The 16,124-nt window shown below is 40.6% G+C and overlaps 1 protein-coding gene across 1 annotated transcript; it reads left to right on the plus strand.

Moving 5' to 3' along the window:
• The first annotated feature begins 147 nt into the window (after positions 1-147).
• On the plus strand, positions 148-12,152 carry mblac2 (metallo-beta-lactamase domain containing 2). Its single transcript, XM_072281237.1, has 2 exons — positions 148-620; positions 7,510-12,152. Exons 1-2 carry the CDS (start codon positions 155-157, stop codon positions 7,899-7,901), a joined length of 858 nt encoding a protein of 285 aa, XP_072137338.1. The 5' UTR covers positions 148-154; the 3' UTR covers positions 7,902-12,152.
• Positions 12,153-16,124: the final 3,972 nt, after the last annotated feature.

Consider the following 16,124-nt stretch of genomic DNA (forward strand, 5'->3'; position numbering starts at 1 on the left):
GTGTGTACTGATTGGCGAACAGGGCTGTCAGTCAGCCCGTCAGCTGGGGTCCGTATGGCTCTGATTGGATGTGCTGACCTCCCACTACGCCGACGGTAGAGAGTGTTGATTGGCGAAGACGGCTGTCAGTCAATCGGGCGGTCGGCGGCGGGCCATGTCTGTGGACTCGGATGTCGCGGTGGAGCGGGGCGGCGGCCCCATCACGGAGTGGTTCTGGCACCGCGAGGTTTCCCAGGGCTTGTACCTGATCCGGGAGCGCTTCTTCGATGCGGGGAAACGGGCCAATATCTGGCTTCTGCAGGGCTCGCAGCGGGACCTGGTGGTGGACGGCGGCCTGGGCCTGAGGGATCTGTCCGGCTACCTGTACGCCAGTCGCCTCATCGGCGCCAAGCCGGTGATGGCCGTCGCCACCCACGTCCACTTCGACCACTCGGGCGGCCTGCACCAATTTGAGCGGGTGGCCGTGCACCGGCTTGAGGCCGGCGCCCTGATACGGGGCGATGACTACGAGGCGGTGACCTGGCTGTCGGACGCCGACATCTCCAGGGCCCCGTGGCCGGGCTGGAAGGCGAACACGTACTGGGTGAAAGCCGTGCAGCCCGCCCGGGTCCTGGATGAGGGTAAATATTTCGTGGGGGGATTAAGCCACTGTACGGCTCAGGGCTTTGTTGTTGCTCGGTGGGTGGAATCAGCTGCTGGCTAGTAAATTTATTATCGAAGTGCATATATGGCACCGTATACAAACCTGAATTTCATTTTGTTTGTGAACATTCATAGTAACATCACAAGAAGCATAGAATCAATGAACGACTGCACCCCACAAGACGAAGAACAAGTATGCAAAAGACAATAAACTGCAAATACAAAAAGAAGGATAATCACGAGGAAGTCTGCAGATGCTGGAAATCCAGGCTAACGTAAAATGCTGGAGTAACTGGGCAGGTCAGGCAGCATCTATGACCTGCTGAATAATAATAGAATAACCAAATAAGCAATATTGAGTATGTGACATATGAGTCTGAGAATGTGAGTCCATAGGTTGTGGGAATAGCTTGGTGATGGGATGAGTGAAGTTATCCCCTCGGTTTCAAGAGCCTAATGGTTGAAGGGTAATAATAATAGGAGTCCAGGGCAGTACATAAGTGGGTCAGGCAACATACTGTATGCGATGGGAAGAAACTTGCCACTGGATCCCCTTCCACAGGGCTGGAGCCACATGCCAACTCTCTCACACTCGGTGGGTTGGGCAGCATCTGTGGGGCATGGCATAGAAGGTCCAGTTTGCAATTTTAAAGCTGTGCAGTTTTGATGATAATTTACAGACTTCTGATACACACACAGGTCTGTGGAATTTTATATTTACAAGACCCAGTTTCTGTGTGAGAATATGCATGTTAAGGAAATGGCAACACATGCAAAAACAAGAAATTTTGCAGATTCTGAAAACCAAAGCAGCACACACAAGATGATGGAGGAACTCAGCAGATCAGGCAGCATCAATGGAAATGAATAAATAGGCAACATTTCTGGCTGGGAGCCTTCATCAGGACTGGAGAGGAGGGGGAAGACCCCAGAATAAGAAGGTGGGGGGGAAGGAGGATAGTTAGAAGATGATAGGTGAAGCCAGGTGTGTGGGAAAAGTAAAGGCTGGAGAGGAAGGAACCGGGTAGGAGAAAGGGAAGGTGGAGGGGCAACTGGGGTGGGGGGGAGGTGATACACAGATGAAAAGATGTGCGAGGCCTAAGTAGAAGAAGGTAGGAGGGTTTATTCTGGACTTTTATACTGGAGGTGAAATCGATATGCCATCAGGTTTGAGGCTACCCAGATGAAATATAAGGTGTTGTTCCTCCACCCTGAGGGTGGCCTCATTGTGAAACAAGCAGAAGCCATGGACTGACATATCAAATGGGAATCAGAATTAAAATGTTTGGTCATTGGGAAGTCTACTTTTAGTGGATGGAGTGGAGGTGCCAGATGAGAAGCTTGGTGGTCCTGATGAAGGGTCTTGACTGTTTATTCCTCTCTATAGATGCTGCTTGACCTGATCTGCTGAGTTTCTTTTTTTTAAATTTTTTTATTTTTATTTGGATAAGGAATTCACAAGTATCATGAACTTTTTTCACATGTATAACCTTTTCCATTTTTTTAATATGTGTATAAATCTATAATTATTTCAACATTCCTAAGTACACATTAAGATGATATAAAAAGAAATTAGACACTTAAATAATTATGTGCAGTTGAAATTCTACTCTATTAGGCTAAGTAATGATATTAGTTGTTAAGAAAAATAGCACTGATAGTGGATTAATAATAATTTCCATATATCTCTTCTGGACCATTTCTTTCTGGTCCAAAATATTGTATGTAAGCCTATGTAACTACCATTGTAGGTGTTTATATCCTAACTTGTTCATGTTTGCTCCTACCCCCAAACATAAATATCCAATCCATATGTACTTATTTACTTAATTTTATCATTTTTTACCCCTTTCCCAAATCTTTTCCTTTACTTGTGTTAATTCTCCATTTTCCAAAAAAAGGAAAAATAAACAAAAACAGTAAACATTTAGACCAGGGGTGCTTACGTTAGCAATATTACTGTGTTGATGAGAAGAGCAGTATAAATCATTAGAAGAGTCATCTAAAGTCTGCTCGCTTTGGGGTTATATATTCAATCCATTTATTCCAAATTTGATAAAATTTTTCTTTTTGAATTCTCAGAGAGTAAGTCATCTTTTCCATTTTAAATATTTCCAAGATAATTTTGTGCTAATCTTCTAATGTAGGTGGTATTGGATTTAGCCACTTTCTAGTGATTGATTTCTTACTTGCTGCTAAAAGGACCTTTCTTCTGTTCAAGAAACAATACATGCCCCAAATAGAGCATCTCAAAGTTCAGAGGTATCTGGGTCTTAAGTATCTTAACTAATGTTCAATGACTACCTTTCCAATATAAACTTAATTTAGGGCAATCCCAGAAAATATGGAAATGATTTGATCTGCTGAGTTTCAACAGTATTTTTGTGTGTGTTGCTCTGGATTTTCAGCTTCTGCAGAATCTCTTGTGTTTTTAATATAGTCAACATTTTTGAACTTTTCAAGTTTAGTTATTCAACTTAAATGCACTCTTTGCATCTGTATTTACTCGGGAGGCAGATACAGAGTTTCAGTCTGTTTCCTTACAGAGTAAGGCAAAGCGGCATCAACTTCATGGACTCTATGAGGAGGTGTTTGTTACCCTGAGGTGGATCAGGGTGGATAAATCTTGGGGCCTGACAAGGTGTTTCCTCGAACCCTATGGGAGGCAAGTGCCGAAATTGCTGGGGCCTAAGCACAGATAGCTAAATAACCCCTAGCTACAGGGTAGGTACCAGAGATTTGAAGATAGTTATGTTGTTCTGCTGTTTAAAAAAGGCTCTAAACAGAAACCGGGAAATTATAGGCTGGAGAGTTCGACATCAGTTCTGGGAAAATTATTGGAAGATAATCTAAGGGACTGGATATATAAGTATTTGGATAGACATGTACCGATTTAGGATAGTCAGCATGGCTTAGTGCGTGGTAGGTCATGTCTAACCAATCTTATATTTTTTTTTCAAGGAAGTTATCAGGAAAGTGGATGAAGGCAGTTTAGTGGATATTGTCTACGTGGACTTCAGCAAGGCATTTGATAAGGTCCCAAATGGGAGCCTGGTCAAGAAGGCTCAGTTGCTCGGCATTAAGGATGAGGTAGTAAATTGGATTAGACATTGGCTTTGTGGGAGATGCCAGAGAGTGGTGGTAGAGGGTTGCCTCTCTGACCGGAGGCCTGTGACCAACGGTGCTGCAGGGATCAGTGCAGGGTTCTCTGTATCAATGATCTGTATGATAATGTGGTTAACTGGATCAGCAAATTTGCAGATGACACCAAGATTGGGGATGTAGTGGACAGTGAGGAAGGCTGTCATAGCTTGCAGATGGATCTGCATCAGCTGGAAAAATGGACTGAAAAATGGCGAGTGGAGAGAAGTGGGAGGTTTTGCCCTTCGGTGGGACCAACCAGGATAGGTCTTAAAGCAGTGAGCTGAGGAGTGTGGTAGAACAAGGTGATCTGGGAATACAGGTACGTCATTTGCTGAAAGTGGCATCACAGGCAGATAGGGTCATAACAAAAGCTTTTGGCACGTTGACCTTCATAAATCTATGTATTGAGTACAGAAGATGAGATGTTATGTTGAAGTTGTGTAAGACGTCATTGATGCCTAATCTGGAGTATTGTGTGCAGTTTTGGTCACCTACCTACAGGAACGATACAAACAAGGCTGAAACAGAGCAGAGAAAATTTACGAGGTTCTTGATGATCTGAGTTGTAAGGAATGATTGAATAGGTTAGGACTGTATACTTTAGAGCATAGAAGATTAAGAGGAGATTTGATAGAGGTATACAAAATTATGAGGGGTGTAGATAGGATAAATGCAAGCAGGCTTTTTCCACTGAGGTTGGGTGGGAGGACAGCCAGAGGTCATGGCTTAATGATGAAAGGTGAGGTTTAAGGGGAACATGAGGGTCATGAGAATGTGGAATGTGGCAAGAGCTGCCAGTGCAAGTGGCCCACGTCAGCTTGATTTCAATGTTTAAGAGAAATTTGGATAGGTACATGAATAGTAGGGATATGAAGTGCTATGATCTGGTGCAGGTTGTTGGGAGTAGGCAGTGTTTTTGGCATGGACTAGTTGGGCCAAAGGAGCTGTTTCTGTTCTGTACTTCTCTATACTTGAACCATACTTGAATATAGCCAAATGAAAGTCACGGGAGAGAAGTTTCATGAATGGACTACAAACGTTTGTACATTAACATATGGAAGTAATATCAGTTATAATCGTCATAAAAAGTATGGATAAATTCAGTGCAATGTCAACATAATGTGCATCTCACTCAATGTCAGCAAGACCAAGGAACTGATTATAGACTTCAAGAGAGGGAAACCAGAGGTCCATGAGCAAATTCTCATCAGAGGATCAGAAGTAGAGAGGGTCAGCAACTTTAATTTTCTAGGTGTTAGTATTTCAGGACATGTGTGACTGCAAAGCATACCTCTGCTTCCTTAGGAGCTTGCAAAGGTTCTGCATGACATCTAAAACTTTACAATACTTGTATAGATGTGTAGTGGAGAGTGTATTGACTGACGGCATCATGGCTTGGTATGGAAACACCAATGCTTTTGAATGGAAAATCCTAAAAAAAAGTGTGTTCCGCCCAGTACATCATGGATAAAGCCCTCCCAGCCATTGAGCACTTACACCACCAGGTTCAAAAACAGTTACTACCTCTCAACAATCAGACTCTTGAATAAAAGGGGATAACTTCACTCAACTTAACTTACCCATCATTGAAATGTTCCCATAACCAATGGACTCGCTTTCAAGGGCTCTTCGTTTCATGTTTTTGTTATTTATTGCTTATTTAGTTATTGCATTTTCAGTTTGTTGTCTTCTGCAGTCTTGTTGATCTTTCATTGATCCTGTTATTTTTTGACAGATTTGTTGATTTTGCCCACAAGAAAATAAATCTCAGGGTGATAAATGGTGACATATATGCATTTTGGTAATAAAATTCACTTTGAACTTTGATATCAAAGGACAATGTTAGTGCTACATTATAAGCTACCTGTATTATTGGTACTAACATTTAACAGATTCCCTTGTTGGGAAGCAGGTCAAAATAATACTGCAGTACAGTGGATTCTGGTTAATTGGGATACTTTAGGACCAGTACATTTAGTTGCAATTAACCAGCAGCTCCAATTAACTGAAGTTTCATGGAAATAGTTTAAAAACAAATTTAAAAAAAGACAAACTGAGTAACAAATCACAAGCAAGAGAAAATCTGCAGATGCTGGAAATCCAAGCAACAGACACAAAATGCTAGGGAGACTCAGCAGGTAAGGCAACATCTATGGAAAAGAGTAATCAGCTGATGTTTTGGGCTAAGGCCCTTCAGCAGGACTGGAGGAAAAAAAGATGAGTAGTTATATGTCAATCCACCGTCTTCCTTACTGTTGCGATGAGGCCACACTCAGGTTGGAGGAACAACTCCTTGTATTCCGTCTGGATAGCCTCTAACCTGATGGCGTGAGCATCAATTTCTCGAACTTCCAGTAATGCCCCCCCTCCTTCACCATTCCCCATCTCCTTTTCCCTCTCTCACCATATCTGCTTGCCTGCCTATTGCCTCCCCCTCTGGTGCTCCTTCCCCCTTTCTTCTACGGCCTTTTGTCTTCTAATAGATTTCCCCTTCTGCCCTGTATCTCATTCACCAATCAACTTCCTAGCTCTTTACTTCGTCCCTCCCCCTCCCGGTTACACCTATTACCTTGTGTTTCTATCTCTCTCCCTCTCTCTCTCCCCCACCCCCCCCAAATCTTTTAAATCTGCTCATCTTTTTTTTCTCCAGTGCTGCTGAAGGGTCTCAGCCCAAAATGTTGACTTTTTTCCATATGCTGCCTGGTCTGCTGAGTTTCTCCAGCATTTTGTGTGTGAAACTGAGTAACAAATTATATGTCTAAATTAAATATAGAAGAATTGGAACCCTACCATTACTACTACAGTACTATAAAACTGTGTATTAGTTCCTAATAGTTATTGATTGAGAAATGCAATTGTGTTGTGCTCTTTTGACTAAATGAACAAATTCAGGGCAGACGCCTAGTAACAAAAATCGCTTTTTGAACTCACAACACACATAGCTGATGCAGTTTTAAAAACGGTTTGCTCAGAGCACGTGTTGTGTCTAATGGCCACACATGTGCACAACTAATGCTAGTTAGAAACTAATTGGCAACAGTTTCTTGCACCAATTAGGCTAGAGTTAGGTTGGGCGACATGGCTCGAAGGGCTGGAAGAACCTGTTCTGTGCTGTATCTCAATAAATAAATAAAGCGGCAGGGTATCCCAAAACAAAAGGGATTCTGGCTACTTTCTCAATTAGTTTATGTGCTTTTTGAGTTCTCCCAAATAAGTGGCTGGTCAGACTAATAGATGCTTCCATTAACCGGAATTCACTGTATATCTAAAATAACAAGACATGGCATCTTGAAATTGCTCTGTACTTTAGCTAGAGGTGTGCAAATTTCTAAAGAATATGGGATGATTAATTGTCAGAACTTTTTAAATGTTGGCTTAAGCACATCGGCCAGATGTATAACCTGTGATTCTATGATCAAATCATAAAGGCATTGATCCTGACTATGACCAGGAGAGAAATAAAATAGCCCTGGATTCTTTTGCACCAGTTCTAGTATTTTCCACAGTTACCCCCATGGAAGACGTACACATCTCTATATTTTGCTTACTAGTTTCAACACCTATTTCACCAAAAGTAAGCAAATAGTTATATAAAGCAAATAAAGTAAATGGGTCTTTTTATGAAGATGGCTTGTATATATTAACAATTCAAATTCTTGCATTATATATTAAATATAATTGGCAAGGATTACAGATTCCTGAGACATTTATGCTTTATATTAGGTGACGTTATTAATCTTGGAAACCGTCAGCTCACTGTTCTGCACATGCCTGGTCACTCCAGAGGTTCCATCTGCCTTCATGACCAGGAGAACCGCATTCTCTTTAGTGGCGATGTAGTGTACAATGGAGCACTGATTGACTGGCTCCCTTACAGTAACGTGAGTGACTACGTCCAAACCTGCAAACGCCTAATGTCGCTGGTGGACAATGACCTTGTGGAAGAAGTGCTACCTGGCCACTTTGATTCTTTTGATGGTGAAAGACTTTACACCTTGGCCTCACGTTATGTTGCTAGTGCAGGAGTGTGCCATAAAATGTTGTCGTTTGCTACTCGAGGCATTGCAAGTGTAGTCCTTTGGTTTAAGAATTCTCATAGGCATTTGGTACGATAGGATTGGTGGCACAAATCTTAGCATCACTTAACCTTTCAGATTTAAATAAAATTGCTTTGTAAAGAAGCGGAAGCCAAATGTTACTCATTCTTAGGGAGTTAAGATTAATACTTGCTTATTGAAGGATGCTGTTTTATAATGCTCCTTGTGGAAGAGTGCAGTCATGTTACAATTCTACAAGTAATTTTGTGATTATATGCTTAAAAAGAATGGAAATGGAATATTAGATTCAACAAGCACAGACTTTGTATTTTATAAAAGACTGCCTTTGAAGTTTAATTATTTATCTATTGAGATACTGTGCAGAATAGGCCCTTCTGGTCCTTTGAGTTATGCTGCCTAGCAATCCCCCTATTTAATCCTGGTCTAATCAAGGGACAATTTACTATGACTAATTAACCTACCATCTTGGACAGTCTTTGGATTATGGGAGGAAACCAGAGCTCCTGGAGGTTACCCACACGGGGAGAATGTACAAACTCCTTACAGACAGTGGTGGGAATTGAACTCAAGTCACTGGTACTGTAAAATGTTGGGCTAACCACTATGCTATTGTGCCACTGACACATTAGAGTAATGCTAATTACTGAACAGTTTTTAATCTAGCTGTGTAATTTTAAAACACTGTTAAAACACTTAGTTCTCCATTAGACATATAATTTAAATGCTACCTAATTTTTGCTGGAAAAGAACAGTTGGATTGCTTAAATCAATGCACCAATCTTTTTCTCCCCCTCTAAACATACAGAATGGGGTGAAAAACCTTTCTTAGCCTTTTACTAATGATGAGAAGCAGTTAAAATGATCTCTTCAAATTGTATATGATGATGAAGAAGGAAAATTATGTTCCTGTTTGAATAGTCCACATCTTAGTGAATTTCCCAATTGCTGAGCTGACAGGAATAACCTTATGATAAAGCACCCGTGTTTCAGGATATTGATTTCTTTTCTGTAGATAATTTAAGCTCTGTCACTTAATTAAAGTAGCTATTCTCAGCTGAGAAAGTTATCTCTAGTGAAATCGATGAGCAAATGAACACTAGGAAATAGCAATACTTAGCCCCATGACTTGTACTGGGGTGCAGGCCACCGACAGTAGTCTGCCATAGTCCTCTGTCCTGGGCCAGTCTCCCACATTATCTCCGGGTGTAGTCCATCTCTTGGTATATCCTTCCTTTCTCAGAGATGAGGCTTCTGTGGCTTCTGTTGGTGTTTCTGTAGCTCTGGGTTTTTACAGTTTGGGTTGCTACCCCCATGCCCAACACACCTCCTTTCGCAGCCAGCTTGGGCAGTACATGCGGAGTTAGGAAATAGTAATAGTATGGTGTAAAATGAGGATATGTACAAATTCCATCGGAAAGCTAGGCAACTTTAAAGTCAGATAATGTATATATCTATAGTTGGATCAAGCATTAGTGCTTTTTAATGTAAAAGTGTGTTCAGTGAAATTTTCACATTTGCATCGCAGTACTTGATGCAAGGGCTCGTGGGAGAGTATTACGTTTCCTTAGTATCTAGTTTTGAGATGTTTTTCTTTTGATGCAGGGACATGGGCTGAGCAAGGATTAGGGGTGAGCTGATCATTTGGTACAATAGTCTGAAGCAAGGGTTCCCAAATAGGGGTCCCCAGACCCCTTGGTGAATGGTAAGGCTCCATGACATAAAGGTTGGGAACCCCTGATCACTCTGAAGGATGCCAAGAGCTTGTCTTGCTGAGAGTCAGCCTGGAAGGGTTCTCTGTGGAACATGAGGAGGATATGTATAGTGGAGTTTTGTATTGATCACTGTTCTCCTGTGTGCTTCACAGTCCTTTGTCTTTGGTGATCATAGACCTTATTCTGCAGAGCCTTTCACTATTGTCAAATGATAGCATAGAGACTATCCAAGAGAAAACCATTATAAAATGTTTAAATAGGATAGTTTGCTTAAGAGCAAGTCTTGCAGCCAGTGTCAGAATTAAAGGGAATAGTAGTTAATAGTAATACAATTGCACATTAAAATAGAGGATACAATGCTGCAATTAATTATTTTGTAACTGACATGAATTTATTCAAAAACCTGAATGAATTTTGTTTTTTTTTATGTGTAGGAAGACGCCTTTGCTTATGTATTTGCATATAACTGAGAGCTTGCCTTCTGGGAGAGGGGTAAACTTTAAATAGATAATTGAACTGGGGCGTCCACTTTAGTTAGGAACATCTAAGCAAGTTCCAGTTAACATTCAGAAAACACAACAGGGCCTCCATGCACTTCTAAGTTCAAAGTAAATGTAATATCAAAGTCACAATATACAACACTGAGAATTTTCCTGTGGACATGCTCAATAAATTATAGAATAATAACTGTAAGGGAATCAGTGAAAGACTGTCCAACTTGGAAGTTTAATTGACAAACATCCTGGTAAGACATTTTGCAAAGTCTTACCGAAATGGTATGAACCTTCCTCATACTGTTTTACCTTCTGGACTGTGTAAATAATATCAAGGGTCCAGGGAAGAGAAGTTTCATGCACTTATTTATCTTTGTAAAGAAGAAATGGCGTTACAATGTATTGTCAACATCACCTGTCTTCTAAAATACTCTTCTGGTTATAACATGAGAGAGCAACATTGTGTGAGGTGTGTTTTGAGATTCTAGTATAGAATAAAATATGGGAAATGGATAAAGACTTAATTTTTATGTTGAACAAGAAAAATGAAAGCGAATCCACAGATGGTAGTTTATATGTTCCCTCTTGATTAATTTGGTATTCATATTCACTACAGATGTAACAATAAAAACAAGCATATTACCAATAAAACATGTTTGGCAGTTTGTAGGAGATTCATGTTAAAAGTTAACTTTTGCATCAAGCTTTTTAAAAACCTAACTATAATCCAATTACAATTTGAAATTCTGGAATCAACAGAACACAATTTGGGAAGTCACAGGGCAGTTTGCTTCCAGATTATGTGATTGTTCTAATTCAAGGTCTTTGTTGCCTTGTTTTGGGAATGAATCGTTTCTCAGTCCTTCATCATTATACATCCTGCACATCAATGATATCAGTGTTTTTAAAAAGTGTATTCAAAAGATTAACAATATTCCTGATAACTAGTGTTTTGATTTGACACAGCCAGCAATTTAGCTGATGCATTTATACTGCAGAGTTCCTTCAAGACAACAGAAAATAAAAAGTACCTCAATTTAAATGAGTTGGGATGAAACCTACCAGACATTTGCACTACTTGTGTTAATCAAGGTAATATAGGACATTCAGAGGTGCCCAATTTCTGAATTTGTTTCACTTTTATAGTTTATATCACTTCACATCTGCAAAATAATAATCCAAATTTCTTGGGTGTTTTTACTCATTTCTCTCCTTGCAGTTGTATTTGACTGGCATATCAGAAAAGCTTGCCAAGTAGTTAATACTGAGAAAATATTTAAAATATACAAGAAACACATCTACAGTAAAAAAAAAGTTCTGAAGATGTTCCTTTCTTTTCTGTCAACAGATGTTTAGACTTGTTTCTGTCAGGGCATTTGCCAATTTTGAATTTTTTTTTAAAGCAGTGATGAATTGTTTTAAAATCCTGTCAAATAATAATTTATTGTAACCAGCTTAAATCTCATCTTCATTTTGTTTCCTCTGTTGTGCTATCCTTGCCTGTGGTTTGGGATTTTGTTCTTCAGCAGTAAGGATCTGGGGGGGGTGGGGAGGGAGTGTTATTTATTTTAAATATTGGGGTTTTTGATACAAAATGCATTTGCAAAATTATAAAGAAGGCATCAGCATAAAGGACAATTTAAATGATACTGAGTTTTGAAAATTCTCCAGTGACTAAAATAATGAATTTGTTACTATCAATAATCTGTATGGATACCTCACATCCAGCCAGGTTCATGGTAGTGGGTGTCTGGCAGTGGACTCCCCTGTGTTTGAGAACTGAAGGAAAACATAAACAAATTCATAGCAACTTGTCAGTTGAGTTATGTGTCTTTTTCACACACAGTCAAGTATGTAGCTCAGCAAGGTGTAGCTGATGGTATAATTCAGGCAACCACAGGTATAATGTTCATATTGGCACGTGAATGGAAAGTTGTTAGGATTTATATTTTTGGCAGCCTTAACAATTAAGTGTGTGTTTTAAACCAAGTGAAGCAATCCACTGCGAGGGGGAAGTATAAAATATTTGTGATTTTGCCAATTTAGGTTAAATTATACTAATCAATTCACTTGGTTCAATCATTGCTGTTGTATGTCTTATTGCTGTGAAATAAATCACTAATTTTTTAAATCTAACTTTTGTCTTAATTTCTTTATTTGATTTAAAACTGGAGTGACTAGCAATGACATGCATGAGAGAATTTTTATGATCCAAAATCCATGACACTCTGATTCAACCAATGCATTTGTAGATAGATAGATACTTTATTAAGCCCAAAGAAAATTACAGTGTCACAATAGCATTACAAGTGCACAGATATAAATATTAGAAGAGAAGAAAGAATAAAAAATAAGTTACCACAAACTCTTAACAGGAGGGGATCATCACTTCCTGGCTATAGGTTGACTCATTATAGAGCCTAATGACTGAGGGTAAGAATGACCTCATATAGCGCTCTTTGAAGCAACACAATCTTATTGTATTACTAAAAGTGCTCCACTGTTATTCCAAGATGGCATGCAGAGAGTGGAAAACATTGTCCAGAATTGCCAGTATTTTCCATTGGGTCCTTTGTTCTACCACATTCTCCAGTGTGTCCAATTTGACTCCTATAACAGAGCTAGCCTTTCTAATCAGTATATTGAGCCTGTTGCCCCAGCACACCACCACATAAAAGATTGAACTGGCGACAACAGACTGATAGAACATGTGGAGGAGAGGCCTGCCTAATCCAAAGGACCTCAGTCTCCTCAGAAGTGGGGGCGACTCTGGTCCTTGTTCTCTGTTAGTGCTCCTCTCAAGTGTGCCATCCGGGTGCACCCTTCAGGTACTTGTCACACTGGTAATGTGAATCCTTCCACGATATCCCTTTCCTTACTCTTTTGTCCAATGATCAAAATCCACTTCTGATTCTGGTCTGTTGTTTTGCAATTATTATAGTTGCTCTTCATTGAGAGAGAGCATTCCAAGTACTGCTTCTAGTGAAGCCGATCTGGTATTCTATGAAATCAAGAGATAATATTTCTCTGTTCATTCTCTGACGAATCTCATAGAATTTTTTGAGGATGTAACTAGTAGAATGGATAGGGGAGAACCAGTGGATGTGGTATATTTGGATTTTCAGAAGGCTTTTGACAAGGTCCCACACAGGAGATTAGTGTGCAAACTTAAAGCACACGGTATTGGGGGTAAGGTATTGGTGTGGGTGGAGAGTTGGTTAGCAGACAGGAAGCAAAGAGTGGGAATAAACGGGACCTTTTCAGAATGGCAGGCGGTGACTAGTGGGGTACCGCAAGGCTCAGTGCTGGGACCCCAGTTGTTTACAATATATATTAATGACTTGGATGAGGGAATTAAATGCAGCATCTCCAAGTTTGCGGATGACACGAAGCTGGGTGGCAGTGTCAGCTGTGAGGAGGATGCTAAGAGGATGCAGGGTGACTTGGATAGGTTGGGTGAGTGGGCAAATTCATGGCAGATGCAATTTAATGTGGATAAATGTGAAGTTATCCACTTTGGTGGCAAAAATAGGAAAACAGATTATTATCTGAATGGTGGCCGATTAGGAAAAGGGGAGGTGCAACGTGACCTGGGTGTCATTATACACCAGTCATTGAAAGTGGGCATGCAGGTACAGCAGGCGGTGAAAAAGGCGAATGGTATGCTGGCATTTATAGCGAGAGGATTTGAGTACAGGAGCAGGGAGGTACTACTGCAGTTGTACAAGGCCTTGATGAGACCGCACCTGGAGTATTGTGTGCAGTTTTGGTCCCCTAATCTGAGGAAAGACATCCTTGCCATAGAGGGAGTACAGAGAAGGTTCAACAGATTGATTCCTGGGATGGCAGGACTTTCATATGAAGAAAGAATGGATGAACTGGGCTTGTACTTGTTGGAATTTAGAAGATTGAGGGGGGATCTGATTGAAACGTATAAGATCCTAAAGGGATTGGACAGGCTAGATGCAGGAAGATCGTTCCCGATGTTGGGGAAGTCCAGAACGAGGGGTCACAGTTTGAGGATAGAGGGGAAGCCTTTTAGGACTGAGATTAGGAAAAACTTCTTCACACAGAGAGTGGTGAATCTGTGGAATTCTCTGCCACAGGAAACAGTTGAAGCCAGTTCATTGGCTATATTTAAGAGGGAGTTAGATATGGCCCTTGTGGCTACGGGGGTCAGGGGGTATGGAGGGAAGGCTGGGGCGGTGTTCTGAGTTGGATGATCAGCCATGATCATAATAAATGGCGGTGCAGGCTCGAAGGGCCGAATGGCCTACTCCTGCACCTATTTTCTATGTTTCTATGTATATTAAACTGCTTAAGATACCATTTTCTTTTCATACGGATCCAATAATTGACCTGCAGAATTATAAATGCAAGAAAGTCTGCAGATGCTAGAAATCCAAAGCAACACACACAAAATTATGGGGGATCTCAGCAGGTCAGCCAGCATTTATGGAAGTTGATGTTATGGGATGAGACTCTTCTTCAGGACTGGAAAGGAAGGGGGAAGACACCAGAATAAGAAGGTGAGGGGGGAGGGACGAGAAGAACAAAACTAGTTTGAGGGTGATAGGTGAAGCCAGGTGGGTGGGAAAGTTGAAGGGCTGGAGAAGAAAGAATCTGAAAGGAGAGGAGAGTGGACCATTGGAGAAAGAGAAGGAGGAGGGGCACCAGGGGGAGGTGAAAAGAGGTAAGAGGCAAGAATGGTGAATAGAGGGGAGGGGGAGGGAATTTTTTTTATCAGAAGGAGAAATGGATGTTCATGCTGTCAGGTTGGAGGCTACCCAGGTGGAATATAAGATGTTGCTCCTCCACCCTTCATCTTGGCACTAGAAGAGGTCATGAACCGACATGTTGGAACGGGAATGGGAATTAAAATGTTTTGTATTTACTGATTACAAAATCCCTTTCTTTAATTTTGACTGTCAGTAATTTTTCACCAATCCCAAAACCCCTCTCCATTATGTGGATCCTTAATATCATAAATTTTAATTTTATCCATCTTAAACTATAGCTCCTTTTCTAAATAGTTACAATTCACAAATTTTGAGATTAAGCTATTAGTTGCCTCCGTAAAAGGCTGAGTACCTATCATTCAGACAGTATAAAATGTAGTATTTGTTTCTCTTGGTGATGTTCTCTAGATTTCAGTGGAGTTAACCAAAATACAACTTGTGGTGTTCAACATGGTTAAGTAGACAGCTCATTGCTGTGATAATATCAGATGCAGCAGTATAAATTAACCATGCAATTTCGACAAGGATTTCTATTATTGCAAAATACTCTGAAGTGTTTTATGAGTCCTACAATTTGATTTAAGCTATACAAGGTGATTTTTAGGAAAGTTACCAAAAACTGCTTGAGAATAAGTCTCTAGACGAGACAAGATTTAGAAGGCTTATAATGTAACTCCCTGTACAGAAGCGGTATCAGTCTAAATTGGAGCACAGAGGGCTGTAAAAGTAAAGGGTATTAGACATGAAGAAGGACAAACCTTGTGGGGAGGGAGCAAAACGAGGAAGGATTTCCAAGTTATTTATGTTCAATTTTATAAACCATCTAAGGGAAATGGGCATTTTGGGAATTAAATGTTGCTCCATTCATTCTGTTAGTGAATCAGATTTGTGTGTGTTAGGTCGTCCTCTTAAAGACTCGTGGTTTGAAACCTAAACACTTATCAAGGTAGTGCATTGACCCCTGCCCTCCCTGCACCATTTACTCTTTTAAAGAGATAAAAGTGCTATGTAGTATTTTTCCCATAAATGTGATTAGATTAACCTAAAAGGGGAGGACAACATGCATGTGCATTGTTCAAATGGTGATGTTTTATGTATAGAAACATAGAAAACATACAGCACAACACAGGCCCTTCAGCCCACAAAGCTGTGCCGAACACGTCCCTACCTTAGAACTACCTAGGCTTTGCCCATAGTCCTCTACTAAGCTGCATGTAGCCATCCAGGAGTCTCTTAAAAGACCCTATCGTTTCCGCTTCCACCACCGCTGCCAGCAGCCCATTCCACGCACTCGCCACTCTGTGTAAAGAAAACTTATCCTGACATCTCCCCTGT

Source organism: Mobula birostris, chromosome 17, assembly GCF_030028105.1.
Source record: "Mobula birostris isolate sMobBir1 chromosome 17, sMobBir1.hap1, whole genome shotgun sequence".
Lineage (NCBI taxonomy): Eukaryota > Metazoa > Chordata > Chondrichthyes > Myliobatiformes > Myliobatidae > Mobula > Mobula birostris.